Consider the following 17,667-nt stretch of genomic DNA (forward strand, 5'->3'; position numbering starts at 1 on the left):
ATTAAAGACCAGATTTACTCCATTCCTAGTCTCTCCAAGGGAGTATCCCATAAGTAGTAGCTCTCTTCAGAGGGGTTGAACTGAGGCAGGCTGTAATAATAGTAGCTTAGATATTGTTTGAGTTCAGTGCGACTGTGGTATATCCTAGTTCTTACATTTCTTTTTTAATATTCACAGGATTTTGGTCTTGGAAAACGGTCAGGTTGCTGAATTTGATTCTCCAGAGAAATTAATAGCTCAGAAGGGACTATTCTACAGACTGGTTGAAGAATCAGGCTGTGTCTGATTGTCACCCAAGGAAGATACCAGCACCATCTGAGAGAACAGATCTGTTCTTAATTCAGCTACATCGGTTTGGCTAGAAAATGCCTGATACTTATTCAAAACTTATTTGAAACTGAGCTTCAAACTACACCGGATATGTGAAGGGAAACTGCCTTGGTGTATTTGGAAAATGATACATGTATGCCTGTGTATATCACATACTATAGCTGAGATGATGGCTACGGAGAATGAGTCTTGTATTCATGTTCAGTGATTAGAATATATTAAATTATGGTTGCAACTGAATGTTAGTTACTGAGTTTGTGGTCACTCTCTTGATGGAGTGATGACCACTGTATAAAGTTTTATGCAGCTCCAAATTAATTGGCTTCATTTTCAAAATGAAATACCAAAAACTCAGTTCTGTCCAGTTAATTAGATGAGCCCATTAGAAATCTGGAGTAAGGATAAAAAATACCTACTCACATCTTATGCAGTTATGGCAAAGTAACTGAGCTTTCCAATCAGCTCTGTTTAGAATATAAATAATGGTAAAATACACCTTGCAACATTTATGGGAGTGCTGTGGATATTCCTAGGAATGCCAAAGAAATCATATTAGACAGGCAATGTTCTAATCGACAGTGAATAGCATTTTAATTAGTAACAAATGAATACAAGTGTTTTCAATCCCACGCTCATTTTAATGAATATGTTAGTCATTTAAAAATGTCCATAGTTACCCATGGATTCAGCTGCTCACCTAACACTCTCCCATATGAAATAAAAACTGATCTTTCACAACTGTAATTTTTTAATCTGTGCAAGTAAGTTTGTAGCCCAGTGAATCACAGAGGCAACCAGGCTTTTGAAAACAGAACAGATATTCTGACTGGTTTGGCCGATGCAGCAGGACAAAATACCACTAGGTCTCAAGAGTAAGTTGTAAGGAAAGGCTGAAAACGAAGGGACTTTGGGAAAAGGATTGATCATGGTGATGACACACCATTTTTTAGATAAATACAAGTGCCTGATTTTATGACCCCACTGATAATTTGAACCAAAAAACCCCACTACCTAGACATAAATAAGGAACTCAAATCTGTTGAACACAAAAGTTAAACAAAGCGTATAAAGCAGTTTATGTACTACTGAGATTTGATTGTGGCTTGCAGGTTGGGTAAAAAAGCAGGAAGGAAAGTTTACCTAAGAAAGATGCCTCAGGCAAATAACTAAGAGAGCTAGAGATTGAAAACTGAGTTGAGTTATTTTGTTTGTTTTCCAGCTACAGAACAGATTTCTGTGCTGAGCACTATCTTGAATAGCTTCAGTGACCCAGGAATTACCAAAAGGATTTCACAAATGGAATGTTTCTTTAAAAGAAATAAAAAGGTTTAGTGTATTCCTGTGCTGAACCCCAGAACAGCCTAATTAACAGGAGCACAAAAATCTGGATTCTATGCATTGCTTATTTTTGCTTAACATTTAATAAACATAATGACATTTTAGACTCATTATCTTCCTTACAGGTTAATAAAGCTCTTTCAGAGCCTTGCAGTGTTATTATGACTATACTTTGGGAGCACAACCTGAAGTTACCATTTCAGCTTAAACAATTGTACTGAATATTTATTGCTCTGGAGATATGGCTGAAGTGTTACATTTCCTCTGATTACAGAGTAGTTTACAGGCAGGAGGGGTAGTTCAGTGGTTTGAACATTGGCCTGTTCAACCCAAGGTTGTGAGTTCAGTCCTTGAGGGGGCCATTTATGGATCTGGGGCAAAACCAGTACTTGGTCCTGCAAGCAGCAGTGCAGAAGTAAGGGCAGCACTGCCGTCTACAATAAATGTATGACCCCCCACAACTCCTTGTTTTGGGTCAGGTCCCTTACAATTACAACACCCATGAAATTTCAGATTTAAGTATCCAAAATAATGAAATGTATTTTAAAAATCCTGTGACCAAGAAATTGACCAAAATGGACTGTGAATTTAGTAGGGCCCTAGTTATTACTCTTAATTATTCTTAATCTTACCAAGAAAGTCTGACATCTGCCTGACAGGTTGCTGGGCTGAAAATCATTTCTATGCAGGTGCATAACTTCCCTGATTGCTAGTAGCTGCTCTTTGCCTGTAACTAAGGGAAAGAGATCTCCCTAAGTGACAGTACCTTCTGAGAGACAGAGAAGCCAGTGAAGACCAAGAGAATGTCCCATCTTCTATAGCAATCTCACCTGTTCAAATGAAAACAGTCAAAGGGGAAAATAAAAGCACAGCATGGAGAACAGAGTTTTTAGAGTAACAATAGGCTTTTACATTAACATACAATGCCTTTTACCCCCACAGGATTCCAAAGCCCCTTACAAACTATTACCTATTGATTGCATACTACCAGATTTGGGGTGAACAAGGGGAGGGCAGCCCGGCAGAACATTAGCTCAAAAGCAGGGCAAGGAAAGTTCTTTTGTTTGTTTTTAACGAGGGCACTAGGTTGAAAGTATATTCTTCCAAAAAAATCCTACCATCATGCAAAAATAGACATCACACCCATTTTAAAGTGTCTTTTGAAAGAGCCTGCATCCCTCCATGTCAACTACATGGCATTCAGACACCCTTTTGTGCTATCCAGTTGTTTCTCAGATATTTGTCCCCAAATTTTTGTGCTGCTGAAATAGGTTTTCAAAGATTTGGTTACAAAGCATGTGCTTAAGTTCAGTGGAACTACTCACATGCTCAAAGTCGATATGTTTAAAGTTAAGCAGGCGCGCAAATGCTTTGCTGGATTGGGGCCATTGAGAGCAGTTAAACAGAGCAGCTTCCCTCCTATTTAGCTCTGATACCCACTGTCCACATCGAAGCCTTTATCCACCATATGCAAGAAAAATTCAGCCGGACACTTCAGGGAGACAAATGACTTGGAGGGAAAAGAATTGTGCCAGCAGGTTACGTTATAGAAACCTCAAAAAGAAAACGGACTCGTAGCATTGTGAGCACCCATTGTACATGTATAAAACTTTTGTAAACTGCAGCGAAGTGCATGAGGGACTCAAACAATAGGGTTACGAAGGCTGTTTCTGTATCCAATATGCCGTTCTCTGCTATAGACGTGCACTGCAAACACAGCAAGAGAAACGTGTTCACAAAGAAAGAAATTCAGCAGCAGGAGGTAATAGCTTGGCCTTTGCCTTCTTAGCCCACTGTGCTCTTGCTCTGGCCAATGAAGTGCTTAAGGGGGCCAGGGAGAAACAATTGGCAGTGGCATAACTAGCTGACACTTCTTCATCCTTCAGGATAATGAATGACCCATGGATATCCACTGGATAGCTATGTAGCCTGTGCACAAAAGCATTAGCCTGATGTATGAAGAATGCATTTAGGGTTGCTGCTTTGTTTTTTAAACTTTACCTCACAAGTTATTTTCCTGCCATCCTTGGTCATTATAAAAGCAGCAAGAAAGATTTCACTTTCTGGGGAGATTATAAATCTGATCTCCTCTGATGTGCAGAAACTGATGAATTCTTGTGGTGCCTTATAGATGCTCCAGCAGGTGAGGACAATCAATGTCTTTTTTCAAGATGCTGATTCTAGTGGTGTTGGCCTAATTTGGGTGCAGATGTAGTCATCCTGCCTCCATGGGAATTGAGTTTTTAGGGATTGCTATGTAGGGGGTTTAAATTTGGAGGTTGATCTTTCAGCTGGCTAGGGGGTTTCTACTCAGAGAGAATATGGATTAATTCCAATCTCAGCTATCGGACCATTTAAATCCTGTGCTAAATGGCTGCATTAAGCCTAGCAGAGCTGTCCAAGTATTGATCTGCAACTAGAATTCCACCTGTTCAGCTTATTTCTGAAATAGGAGTTTTTCTGACAGGAGTGACAGGTGAGACCAAAGCATACCAGAATCGAACTGTTGCTGGCACCTAAGTGCCTGAGGCCAAGCAACAGTGGGGGGGGGGGGTGTCCGTCGCCTGGTGTGCCGCGCCAATAAACATACCAGGGTGGAGAAGCAAACCAAGTTTATTTGAGATCTCAAAGCGGTGTAGGGAGACTAACGCCTCAAATCAAGCACGTTTAAAACAAGCAGTCTGTTCCTTTATATCCATGAGAACTTTTCTCACTGACTAGCAATCCCCCGTTTTCCCCTCCCTCTTCTGTCCGGCTGCAGCATTCTTTTCTCACACACTTTTTTTGTCTTCCCCCTCCCTCTTCCCCTTTCTGCTGCAGACACACGTATGCTGTATCTAAAAGCGGCCTTGAAACTTGCTTTAATTTAGCTCCAGTGTATTACAGCAGGGAACAATGGTTCATTGAGACCTACCACAGGAGGGCTTCATTGACACTTGTGGTCTACCACCCTCCCGAGTTACCTAGGGTTATACTTGGTGACACCAACAAACCTGACCAATGAAATTCTTTCGGGGTTAACTGACTTGTGTTTTATGCCTGGGAGATGACTTTTATGAAGAATGGATCTAACCATAAGAAAATATGAGTTGCCGCTGATAAAGCACTAGGGCAGGGGTCTCAAACATGTGGCATTCGGGCTGCATTTGGCCCACGGAGTTATTTCCTGCAGCTCGCCATAGGTGCCAACTCCACCAGCAGCCAAGCTCCCCATAACCCGTCCCCCTCCCCCGAGCACACCATGTCCCCACTCCTCCTCCACCCTCCCAGTGCTTAGGATTTCCCAGGAGGAACTGGGGAGGAGCGGGGACGCAGTGTGCTCAGGAGAGGAGGTGGAGCCAGGGTAGGGATTTGGGGAATGGGGGCAGGGAAGGGGTAGAAAGAGGTAGGACAGGCGTGGGGCCAGCTTTAACTGAAGTAATTCTAAAAGTAAATGTGTGTTTTGTCATTTGAGGGAGGTGCATTACTGAGTGTTTATATTTTATTAAAACCCCTCTTCACATTACAGTTTTTAAAAAGTTAATACATTGACTTAATAGCACACTGTATTGCTCTTCATTTTTTACTATACTTCTGTATCATTGTATGAAAAAAAGTGTCAGTGATGCAGCCCTTGGACCAGTGTACCTCATGTGGCCCTCGGGCTGATTTCAGATCCCTGCACTATGCTTAATATAGTCTAGAGAAGATACTCAGTTTTTAAGTACCATTTTTGGGATAGTATTTAACTGGGCTGAGGTCCTATCAACCATGGTGGATCCATATTTTATATGTGACACCTATATGTCAACTTTTTTCATAATACAATTTCACAATATCAGTTTTCATAAATTGTACAAATATGGCTCCAATTCCTCACAGGGTGGGGACTAGCTCCTCGTGACCTGACACTCATCCCCACAAAAGATAAGTGTGATCAGTGTCTCCAAGCTTGAGAACTTGACTTAGTCTCAAAGTAAAACCTGTTTACTTCCTTTTCCTTAAAACAGAATTTCTCTTGTGACCTCCACGACTTACATCCTCAAATACAGGCTGCAAAACAAGATCACACGTATAGGGCCATGAATAGCGAGCTCTTCAGGTATTGAGCTCTGACTACTTTACACAGGATCTGTAAGAGGGAAAATAGACCCCAACTGCACCCTTTGGCTTTTCTGGGGAATCTGCTTCACCAGCTTCTTTCTCCTGCTCTGCGGTAAGACACTTCATCTAGGCTACTGTTTGGTCAGGGGAATTAAACAAAGAAGAGGATCCCTTCAAAGCTGAACTACAGACTACCTCTTCGCTCATCACTCCAACCTGAGAATAGAGATCCGCAGACAGCCACTTGCCAACAGTTCCTAGGATGGAGGCAGGGTGTTCTCACTGCAATGTGAGGACAAAGGTATTCATGGGTCCCTGAAATTAGCTTTCACCACTGGCCCATCAGAACCCAAGTTTGTTTATACTCCTGTGTGGAATGTTCCACCCAAGTTCTATCTGGAACATCCCCTCAGACCATCAAAGACCACTCTGAAGACATACACAAAATACTTGCATGTGTTTTAGGAAGTACAGAAAACAGGTCTCGCTGCCATCCATTAACCCCAATTCTAACCTCGTAGGGCAAGAATCAGTCAAAATGACTTCAGTGACTCTTAAAATGGTAGTGGCTGGCATCCTATTAGCACTGAAAAGCTACATTCCCCCAACCCAGTTAGGCCAGTGGGTCGAAGAGCATGGCCTTTCATTTTTTATATTGTCCCATGTTGACAGGTCATTGAAACATGGAAGTGGTAAAATGCCAGTTCTAATGAGAAATGCCATAGGAAAGTGCCCACCCAAAAGTAGGAAACATCTCACTAGGGGACACCTTCAAAGGAGAACATGTGTGGGATAGTTGGACAGCGTGCAAGAGCGATGGGAGCCAGCACCATGGGAGCAGCCAGGTCTCACCACAAGAGCTGCAGACTCCCCTGTGCCTAGCACAGACAAATGCAATTTTCCCCCCTTCTGTCCCAATGCACTTCATTCCATGGCAGAAGCTTACAGTCTAAGGCTGTGTCTACACTACCCCGTAGTTTGGACTATGCGGGTGCGAATTGCAGCGTAAACCCAAGTAACTCCCCCACATGGATGCTGAGGGCACAAACCAAAAGGTTCACATAAATGTAATCCTGTCTGAAGAGGACAATGTGAACTAGGAACCTTTTAGTTTACACCCACAGTTAAGGCCTAGCACTTGGGTGCACACTTCTATTCACACCCCCACAGTCCAGTCCACAGGACAGTGTAGACAAGCCCTAATTAAAATATTGAAGGGTTGAGACTGCTTTGCTTTCTCTACTCGGAAGTACACAGAAGGATTACATACAAAGGAAAACAGGGCAAGTCATTCCACATCCAAGTAACTTTGAAACATGGACTAGAATGAGCTACATACATAATAGATGAAGTAAAAGTCAACCCTCACCATGTGTAAGATTTCTATTAGCAATGCATGTTAAACTGTAGCAAGGATTCAGTACAAAAGAAACTGTAACGGGACTTTATCAGACTCCTAATGCTTGTTGAAAGCCTGAAGTAACTTGCCAAACTATGGAATTAAATTTTCAACACTAAATACAAACAAAACTAACAAATGGTTCAGAGAAAAATGTGGGTAAGCTACAAAGCCATCATAATGAATAGTAATTGCCATTCACTTACATGCAAAATGCTTTTGGATTCGTGTGCAGACAAGATCTGTAAGGATTTTTATTTTTAAAGCTTGTCTTATTTCAGGCTTTCATCTGCCCTTTACTTGTTGTTAGTTAACAAGACCTCTAAAAATAGCCAGAGCAAAGGCCTGCATTAACATGACCCTATCTCATATCATTCCTATACATTCACATATCGTGTGCGTCTGAAAGGTAAGAGAGTTTTCTTACTATAAACTTGCATTTAAGAGGCCATTGGTACTTAGTTCATAGAACACGTACTGTATTCCTTTAATTTTTTTTAATCAACTGCATGTGAAACTACAAATTTCACTGATGCATTGGAGATGGTTTGATAGGAATCCTAAAGGTGAACGTACAGCTAGCATGGATGATCTGTGAGATTACAAAAAGTCAGAGTAGATGAACTGCTGATCCTTCGTGGCTTTAAATTCTATTAAATTAGTTAGGCCTAGAAATATGTTCCAAGAGCTTGTACTAAACAGATTGTTCCATTCCAAAAAGAGATCTTTAGAACGCAATCTGAAAACCTCCCGCCTGACACATTAGCCCATCAATCCCTTCTAGCAAATCTCTGAAACGTGCCCAAAAGGTCTGATGCAAACTCCTTGGAGCTGTACGAGAAGCCAGTTCCAGAGGACAAGGCTCCTGCTCCCACTTTCAAATCAGGAGCACCCTCATTTGATCTCAGCTGTTAAAGCAGCGAATAAACAGTGGTTCAAACCCAGGGTGCAAGCAATATGATGATAGGGCTTTAGAGATTACAGTGTGTAATACTGCTTTGAGGTTGTGGAACACAGATAAGAGTACTAATATGCTATAATGAGAGTGTGTAAGCTCAGAAGGGTACTTGAATGCAGAATTCATGAATAACACAGAAAAAAATGCCTTAAGTGTAGGGTGACCAGACAGTAAATGTGAAAAATAGAGACGGGGGTGGGGGGTAATAGGAGCCTATATAAGAAAAAGCCCCAAAAATCAGGACTGTCCCTATAAAATCACGACATCTGGTCACTCTATTTAAGTGCTACCCCCCACATGTTGTGTCCCAATCCCAGCTCTGCAGAAGATGCCACCATGTTCTGCTGCAGTTGTGTGTATGAGAAGTCAAGGAATTAAGAAGCAAGATTATAAGGGGTTTGACAGGGCAGCATGGAGCTGGATTTTTTTTTTTCTTATTACACTGCACAGGTGCTGTGAATTTGGGAGAGAGAAACTCAAAACAATAGGTTATATTGTAAACATTACTTCTATGTGGGTCATCTCACTCTTGGAGCAGCCAGTGCAGAAACATCTATGGGTCTTTTTATTGAGCTTCTCTTGTAGGTATGGATCCCAACCTCTAAGATATTAACTTCTGTTTTATTCAGTTTTTGGTTTGTCTTTTATCACTGCACAATACCGACTGACACTCCCGGTTCAGGTGGCAACTCATCCTCTAGATACTGCACTTCTCTTGATATGGTGACTTGTCTGCCTCAAAACATGGTTCCCCCTGCTCCCCACAAAAAGGGGGGATTATTGAGAGCTCCCAGCCCCATCAAAATGCACACCAATAGGAAAAATTAGAAATGGAGAACCTTCCCCCCTCCAAGGAAGTTAGCATTAATAGCTTTACAAGAAGGTTGGGCCTTTTAAGTACTGCATATCGGATTGTCTCTTCCTCCATGGAGCCAACAGGTCGTGCACAGGATCCAAACAACAAACAGAAGTGGCTGTAGTGGAATTTATATGCTGCCAGGAGAGAACAGAGTTGAGATTTGATGAGACTTTTACAAGGCAGCAGTCCCATAGGAGGAGACCAAACATACTATGCATTACACAGGAAGAAAAGTTGGCGGGGGGCGTTCAGAATCAAGGGCACAGAATAAACGGTACTCTAATTCACCCCCTCATGCCAGGACTGTGCCTGCTTACCAACCACCAACAAAAGGAAGAGGCAGTGAAGTGGGAAAATGTATCTTTCACCCAGGCCAGGCTTGTGCATGCCACACAAAACATTCAGCAAACCCGAAAAAAGGGAAACAAGAGAAAGTTAGATATGACATGGGATGTAGCTATTTTTAAGTCATTTTTAATCAGTGCTGTATGATTCAACATTTACAACACTCCTTTCTAGTCATAATTAACATCAAGTCTGGAGTGCAAGACACTCCATTAGGTAACGAAGTCTTAAAGCGTGTGACGTCTTTAGGTACTGCTGAGATGTAGGTACAAGAGAATTGACTTTGGAGAGGGAAAGGTGTAAAGAATAGTGCTTGCAATATGCTGATTTTATAACTCACGCAGATAAGGAGCAAGTTACAGACAGGGACCAGAAAGATTAAGGTGAAGGGCCTCTCCCACCAGTCAGACTTCACCTCTTTCATACCCAACAAATATCTCAAAGTTCAAGAGTTGTAATCTGGGGGTTTCCTGGATTCAGAAATTACTTCCAAATGGTACAGGGTCGCAGCTCTACTTAGATTTGGCACAGCCATTCCTCCCTCATGACAGATGGGCAAGCTGGGCCAAATCTGAGCGAATATTGCAGTGACCTTGCACATGGGGTGGCAACACCACTCATGTCTGACCCAGCGGTCCCTCCATCATGACTAGTTATGCTACAACTACAGATTTCAGAGTGTGTTTAGAGTGTAATTCACCAACAGACCATGCAGGAGAGCAGCTCCCCAGCTGTGGAGCAGGGAGGTCTAGTAAATATCCAGGAAAGCCCTTGAAGACTACACCTGGTGATCAATAACCACATCCCTTAATCTAAAAGTTGGCCCTTGGTAACCAGAAGAACCACCTTTATTTGCAAATGTAAAAATGTTATTTTCATGGAACAGCTACCCAGAGATTGCTGCTCTTTTCAGGAGGCGCTAACATCATTTGGGCATCTTGGGCACTGCAAAGCATCTTTAGCACCCACATGTGGGAGCCAATCCTTTATACGTGCCACCTCTGAGACGCTCTCTGCTTATTTCCCATTATAGTACTGCCATAGTAACAGAGTTACCATGTAATCAGAGTACTATGATCTGCTTATCCAAAGCGCACACTTCCATATATTCCCCTCAAAACAGGCCTCAGAACAAGGCTGATTATTCTCATCTATCAATTCTTTAACTGGTGGTGATATTTTAGAGGCTTAGTTTTCAAGGCATGAACATCAACCTCCGATGCACCCACAGTTCTCCGGGCCTTAAACCCTTTGTCAATAATGGCGCAAACACTTTTGTCATTAAAAGATTACAAAGGAGTATAAAAATTGGGACAATCATTTTCAGACAAAAAAGTTTACTCCAAGTTCTTCCATTATAGTCATTACAAAAAATACCAATTAAATTTTCAGTTTACTCAGTTTTAAAGAATCATAATTTACAAAAAAATAAATAGCTTTTATTCTAAGAAAAGATACTTGTCTGGTTTTAAGGTCGGCAACATAAAACTCCCAACAGTCCACATTTCCAGAGTGGTAGCTATCTGGGTCCATCTGAACTCAAACTGCAGTCATTCAGCAATCTTTCTATTTAAAAAAAAAAAGACTGTATGGAACTTCTTTTCTTTTTCCTACTAAGCAAAAAACAGAAAAAACACTTGAGTTTCTTGGAACTAGACTCCACAGTGAATTAAGCTCTGTCAGGCTACTCTGGCATCCACACAGTAATAAAAATGTGTATATTTTGGGGAACAGTAAGAGCATTTTGCACAAGAGTTAAGAATTAGTAGCAGCAGCCGCCTCTAAAGAAGGTTTCGCTGTTTCCGTAGGGCTAACAGTCCTGGATGTGGCAGGGCTTCTGAATGAAATATGAGACAGTGAAATGCAATAATCAATAATACTACAATCAAATGATAACTGACTCTGAAGCCTTCAATCAGGTAAATCCTTACTCAGAAGAATAACCCTTCTCCCATTGGTACTTTTCACGTAAGAAAGAACCACTGAGTGAATAGAGTACAGAATTGGGTACTTAACATTGAAATACATTAATTTTTGCATTCAAGCAAGAGTTTGGTGTTATAGTGACTGTTTTGATGATGATTGTGCTTTTTCACATCAATGAGATGGACATTTCTGCAAACTTGCTGCTATGAAGTATAAACACATATGAAAACTTTAATGTGATGCATAAAAGTACTGACCACATACAATAAGTGCCAAGACAAGACCTGGTATAGGACAGTATTTCTTAAGGAATAAAAACATTGACTCATATTGCTGTTCCATAAAATGTCCTGAGTGCATCCCACAGCAGATAGCTCTTAAAATGGTAAATCTCAACTGAACAAATAGGTAGCATTTAACAAAGATTTTTCAAACAAAAGGACCTTCAGAACATAAGCAACTCAAAACAAAGGATTTTTCTTGCTTTCAGAAGACAAACATTTTTGGACTGCAGTTTCATCTTTTGCCTCAAATCTATCAAACAGGTCTAAGTTTGGTCTTTAGCATAGTACATTCAGAACTTCTACTTCTTGCAAAATATATCTTTAAGGAAAAAAAGACATTGCATTTATGTAATTTTTATCTTCTTCATGTTAAACTTCGATTTTTCCAGGTCTGAGGTGGAAGCGTTTGGTTTGAGTAGCAGAACAAAGGAAGTCAGAATTCTCAAAATTCTCTCAATGTATATAGTCAGTCAATTTCCACCCCTCTTCCCCACTCGTACAAGCTAAGTTCTTGTATTATACCAAGCCAGAATCTTTGGCCATACTATAGAAAATGCCTTTCTTCTGAAGTAGATTGGCTGGGGAATCACACTCCACAATTTCGCCTTTATCAAGGACTATAACTCTAAAACAAGAAAAGAAAAAATGGTCAAAATACTGACTTTTCTGGAATTTTAGCAATCTTAGCATAATATCTCATAGCCACCAGGAAATAATGCAGGTGATTTGCAACAGCTTTCATAAAAGGCAAAATTTGTCCCCAACCTCACTAATCCTATCGCAGATACACTAATTTACTCTGTGCTTAGACTGCCTAAGCAAAGCAACAGTGTTACTGTAACATTAAGGCCATGAAAGCAAGCACTAAAGTCAGGAAACCCAGCATTCAGAGTCGAAATGTTACCCCAACTCCCCGACAGCTGGGAGAAAAATACTGCTAATGCCCCCAAGAGGGAGCACCAACTAAATGGGGGGGGGCTTCCGCTGCATGAATGGCTGGAGTGCCTGAATTAGTACTGGTTGACTGTTAACAGAAGTGCTGAACCCCTGCAAGTTTGTTGGGGGTATAATGCCCATTTCTCTTGCTTTGTCACATCAACAGTGTGACTCCCAAGTCCAATTACAGGAGTCACAGAAAAAGTGGAAGAGTAAAACACCTGAGTCAGGGGCTTATCAAGTTTTGATTCCTTCCCCCACTCAGAGAAAGAGGGAACATTATGAATCTATGTTTCATTTGTAAGAACAAGTGCTGCCATCAGCCACATCTGCGCAAGCATGTTGTGGACGATGGGGTTGCACAACCATAACCAAGGACAGAACTTGACCCTCAGCATGCTTACACTGGTGATAAAGATAAGGACACTAAAGACCATTTTCCCTTTGCAACAGTTGCATCACTTTACCTTTGATAGTCCATAATAGTGTTTAGACGATGTGCTATAGTTAAAACAGTGCAGTCTTCAAATTGAGTCCTTATTGTTGACTGTATAAGGTCATCAGTTTCAAGATCAACAGCAGCTGTAGCTTCATCTAAAACCAAGATTTTGGACTTTCGAAGTAGAGCCCGAGCAAGGCACACCAGCTGACGCTGTCCAACACTTTGTAAAAAAAACCAAAAAAGTTAACTGTAAGAAGAAACTTGTATTTTGTTTCACATCCTAATTTTGTTACCTGCACAATCTTGTGTGAATTTTAGGTGCTAAGAGTCTAGCAAGCTTTAGATATGGAATTAACTTCAAATTCTGTGATTTCTTCTCTATAAACAGAGGGTGTCTTACTACAGCTTCTTAATGGTAACAAATTTTTTTAAAGAGCTTTCCTTTTTAGGAAGATAAACATTACAAATGGTTTCCATGTAAGTACACCAGACTATAGCATTTAAACAGTGCAGACTGCAGCAAAGTTTTGTATTTGAACTGGTTTGGTGGCCAATTTACACTCGGTAGATTAAATGTGTTTATTTAGGATTAGTATTGCACTTGTATTACAGCTGCATTATGAAACCTGCATTTGTTAGGTACAATTTTCTCTCCAAATTATAAGCAACTACAGCAGCCTGAAATTAACCAAATATTTCCCTAAGATTGCCCAAGCCAATAAATATAAAACTTACTATTTCTTAAGTATGTACTTTCACTTACATGGCTTAAAGCTTAAAATATTTTCAAAAACACCTAATTGTCTCTTTTGGCAATTTCACATTACAATTTCTCTGTTTCCCCAAGATAACCGGGTCTTATGCAGTGAATACAAACTGCAACGTATATTTACATTGTTAGGTCTGTTTTGATGTCTGAGATGGATTTTAAGGTTCAGGGATCTCTCATGTCTGTACTGCGCCAAATCACGTCACAAGTAGTAATATTGAACCTGTAGTCTGAGGTAAAGTGGGAGGAACATACAAGCATATGTTTCTCATATGCTGTCAAAAGTTTTAGCTCCAACAGTAAATTTTAACTGAAAAATAAGGCATTTTACTGTACCTTAGATTCTCACCACCTTCAGAACACTCATGATTAAGTTTATCAGGAAGAGATGAAACAAAATTTTTCAAGTGAGCCAATTCCAAAGATGTCCAAATTTCTTCATCAGAGTATTTATCGAAAGGGTCAAGATTCATACGCAGAGAGCCAGAAAATAATACTGGATCCTAGTCAGAAAATAACATGCACTCAACACTTCCACATACAAAGAATATTGCAAATGTTCAAAAGAGATTTCATGTAAATGGCAAAGGAAACGGTATATTTTGTAAGCAACCTGAGGAATAATTATAGCAAAAGATCTTTTGATTTTAATTATTTTTAAATAAAAGGTGACTCGTTTCTCGCTTGGAAAATGCCTCAGACTAGTTGCAATACCAAAGAATATATGGAAACATCTTCAATTTAAATGCCAAACCATCTTTTTCAAATAAAATGGCATGTGAAAAACAAACTTTAAAATACACTCTCACAAGATTCAAAGTCCAAACCGGCTGTATCAGTAAATGCATCATGCCTACAATCTACTTATTCCATTTCCTCTTATGGCAATTAGTGATAGCGAAGCCGAAATCTAATATGGAATGATCAAAAAAGGGCAAAAGCAATATAATCCCAACATCAAACCTATTACCCAGATCTGAGAGAGATGAATTGCAGAACACCTTTTGCAATTATTTAAACCCAGTTCCTTCTTGCATTACTATAAATAGGCAGAAAAGCTTGTAGACTAAAAACTAGTAACTTATCAACCCAATAGTTTTGAAAACTGAATTCAAAGACATTTGACCACCAAGCCTAGGGTGAGGAAGTGACTCAGTCATGTGGCAATTTGATAAACAGACATCAAGCCCAAAATAATAACATGATCTTAAGCTCTCAAAACTGGAGTGCCCTGTGCCATATCCCCATATGATTAATGTTGTTTCTTACTGTTCCTAAACATAAGTGAACCACAGAGACCAGACTTGATCTGCCAAGTTATTGTCAAAACAGAGTGAAATTTATTGAGTCTTAGTGTAATTCTAGTGAGACGTCTCCACCCTATAATATGCAGTCTATATATGCCCTCTATTGGTCCAGAAAAGCTAGAGGCTCCTAAACCCACTAAGGTCCACATGATGCCAGCTGCACTACCTGGTCAGACCTCTGCACTCATGTTGAGTAATTTGCAGCATCAGGACCTAGGTGACTACTGAAAATCTATTATAAAGAGTTAACTAAATGAGTTTGTAATTTCAGAAGGCCCTGGATCCTGCCTCCATGGCAGCCAACCAATTCAGATCCAAGTGGGAAACATGCCTAAGCCAGCACAGAAGTCTGATCCAAAGTCAACTGAAGTCAATGGAAAGAGTCCCATTGACTCCACTGGATGCTGAATCAGACCCTAATAAAGTATATTAATAAAGCATGCATCCAGCTGATTAAAGCCCAATAGCCATAAGAAATCAGTTATGGTATTGGCAGGAACTTTGCACCTACCTGGGGAATAATGGTGATCTTGAACCGCAGGTCATGGAGCCCTATTTTTGCAACATTAACTCCATCAATAATAATCTCTCCCTCCGCTGATTCATTGATTCGAAATAAACCCAGAGTAAGGGAGGATTTTCCAGCACCTGTTCTTCCAACTATTCCCACCTATTAGAAGGCACACAGAAAGAAGTTATCATTTAATAATTCTGGGGAAAGGATAAAGTCAAAGTGTCACCGAGAATCTCCTGAAGTGGACAGAGTTTCAGACATAATACATACATCTACCCAGTGCAAAGTAACTATGTTAAGAAAATGAAGAATTAAGTTGGTACAAGCAACAGAAAATGAAAATATCCTTCAAACAGCACATCAAAACTCCAATGCACCTGGAAAAGCTTTGGGACTTTTCTGGACAGGAAAATGGAATTGTGGTGAAAATGTGAAGTAGAGAAGTGCTGACAAAGTTCAGATCACACCTGTTCCTTTCTTTTGTATGTGTTTTATAGTTACAATTGTGGAGCTATAGGTTTTGATCTTGTTTTTCCACCTGAATTTAGGATACAATTGTGCTCATTAACATAATACTCAGTTGCATGTCTGATTAGGAAGTTATAAAAACGTGCTTTTTTTGTATTTGTGCTTGTATGGTTATATGTATATAAACTGCCTTGTATTTTATTTTTAAATAAAATAATATACTAACCTACATAAAAAAGGATGCACAAGTCAGAAAAATGTGTTTTTTTGCAGTAAGTGAAATTTGAACTTCCCCCATAAATTTGCCATTTCATTTTGCTTGTGTTGAATAAAAAAGGAAATTGGTTAAGGTCACATATTCTCCAATACACTCGTTTGTATTTTTACACCAAAAGAGCAAAACGCTCAGGAAAACAGTGAGCACGTGTAACCCACAACACACAGCAGGGGTCGTCCCACTCTAGCTGGCAGCTGTAGTGGGCTCTTAAAGACCAGCCACTAAAGGACTTATTCTTTTATCTCTGATGGTAGAACCTCATCCTTTTAGTGCTGAAAGTCTCAGGGCTCAAACCCCTTTGTCAGCTGAAGCATGCAGTTGCTAGCTTATAAAATGAAGTGCGGGTATAAACAGCGAGCCATCTTACTTACCTTCTCTCCTCCGTTTATAGTAACGTTTATGTTTTTCAGAACTAAATCCAAGTCCTCACGGTAACGTAAGCCATAGCCTCTGAACTCCACTTGGCCTTCATGAGGCCAGTTGTTTGGTGGAGCAGTTTGCTCAATACACCAGGGAGCCTGAAAGAACAATCGCCCAGCCATTCAGCTAGATCATTATTAAACAGATCTATTACCCTTTTTGATCTATCTGCCTGAGCAAACGAAGAAATAGCTCCAGCAGGGCTTGAATAAGGAAGAAGAGGCGGAAGTCTTTTTTCAAAAAGGCTGTACTGGAAAATCAAAAAGGGACAAATTCGGCTGCATTGAAGACAATGAGGTTACAAGGTATAATCAAGGGCAAGATTTGACTCAAAAGTTGTGAAAAAATTGTGTCTTGACTAAAACAAGCCTCACCTGCCCGAATAAGTCTCTCTACAATTGTTGATGTGAGAAAGACAAACAGCAAATATTATGACAAACTGGTTGTGCAACAGTTACACACTGCGATGCCAACCCAGAGAGCTGGGTTTATAACTATAAGAAGCTTGCCTGAGACAGAACACACTGAACACTTTGCATGGTGGAAAAGAACGAGTTCTGACTCAGACTTCAGTGGGTGTGTAAACAGAACAGGGTTTTCACCCTAATCAGCAATTATATTAAAGCAGAGATCCCAGTGGGTTCATTGCTAGAGCCAATTAAAACAACTCTTAAAATTAGGAAATTTTCCAATAGATTTTAGTTTGGAGGAACCACAAGCAGAAAGGAGTGAGGAGGAACTCACTGGTTTGTACCCCACCCTAGACATGACTCAGGCTGGGCTGGGTTTTGATTTGAGGGTTTGGGCTTCCTATGAACACACTGCCGAAAATAACGTGGGAAAAGAAGGTTAAGAGGAGAAACATATGACCAAAAGACATTTACATGAGTCATCATCAGACTGAAAATGAATTTTGCATAACTCCATTTGTTAATTTGGTACGGACTAGACAGAAGACAAAGGGTTCCCACAAATTAAGTGCAAATAGCGATAGAGGAAACAAATGCTTTAA

The 17,667-nt window shown here is 40.3% G+C and overlaps 2 protein-coding genes across 5 annotated transcripts in view; one reads left to right on the plus strand and one right to left on the minus strand.

Moving 5' to 3' along the window:
- Positions 1-1,772, plus strand: part of ABCC6 (ATP binding cassette subfamily C member 6) — a 49,293-nt gene extending 47,521 nt beyond the window's left edge. Inside the window, exon 31 of the mRNA XM_050967687.1 lies at positions 178-1,772. Within this exon, the coding sequence (XP_050823644.1) occupies positions 178-286 (109 nt within the window). The 3' untranslated portion in view covers positions 287-1,772. The remainder of the gene's footprint in view (positions 1-177) is intronic.
- A 9,674-nt stretch (positions 1,773-11,446) lies between these two features.
- LOC127058148 (multidrug resistance-associated protein 1) overlaps positions 11,447-17,667 on the minus strand; it is a 98,443-nt gene continuing 92,222 nt past the window's right edge. For all 4 annotated transcript variants that reach the window (XM_050967683.1, XM_050967684.1, XM_050967685.1 and 1 more), the window contains 5 exons: positions 16,607-16,753; positions 15,488-15,646; positions 14,006-14,172; positions 12,926-13,120; positions 11,447-12,147 (listed from right to left, as the gene is read on the minus strand). In XM_050967683.1, the coding sequence (XP_050823640.1) occupies positions 12,039-12,147; positions 12,926-13,120; positions 14,006-14,172; positions 15,488-15,646; positions 16,607-16,753 (777 nt within the window). In that variant the 3' untranslated portion in view covers positions 11,447-12,038. The remainder of the gene's footprint in view (positions 12,148-12,925; positions 13,121-14,005; positions 14,173-15,487; positions 15,647-16,606; positions 16,754-17,667) is intronic.

Source organism: Gopherus flavomarginatus, chromosome 9 (genome assembly GCF_025201925.1).
Source record: "Gopherus flavomarginatus isolate rGopFla2 chromosome 9, rGopFla2.mat.asm, whole genome shotgun sequence".
Taxonomy (NCBI): Eukaryota; Metazoa; Chordata; order Testudines; family Testudinidae; genus Gopherus; species Gopherus flavomarginatus.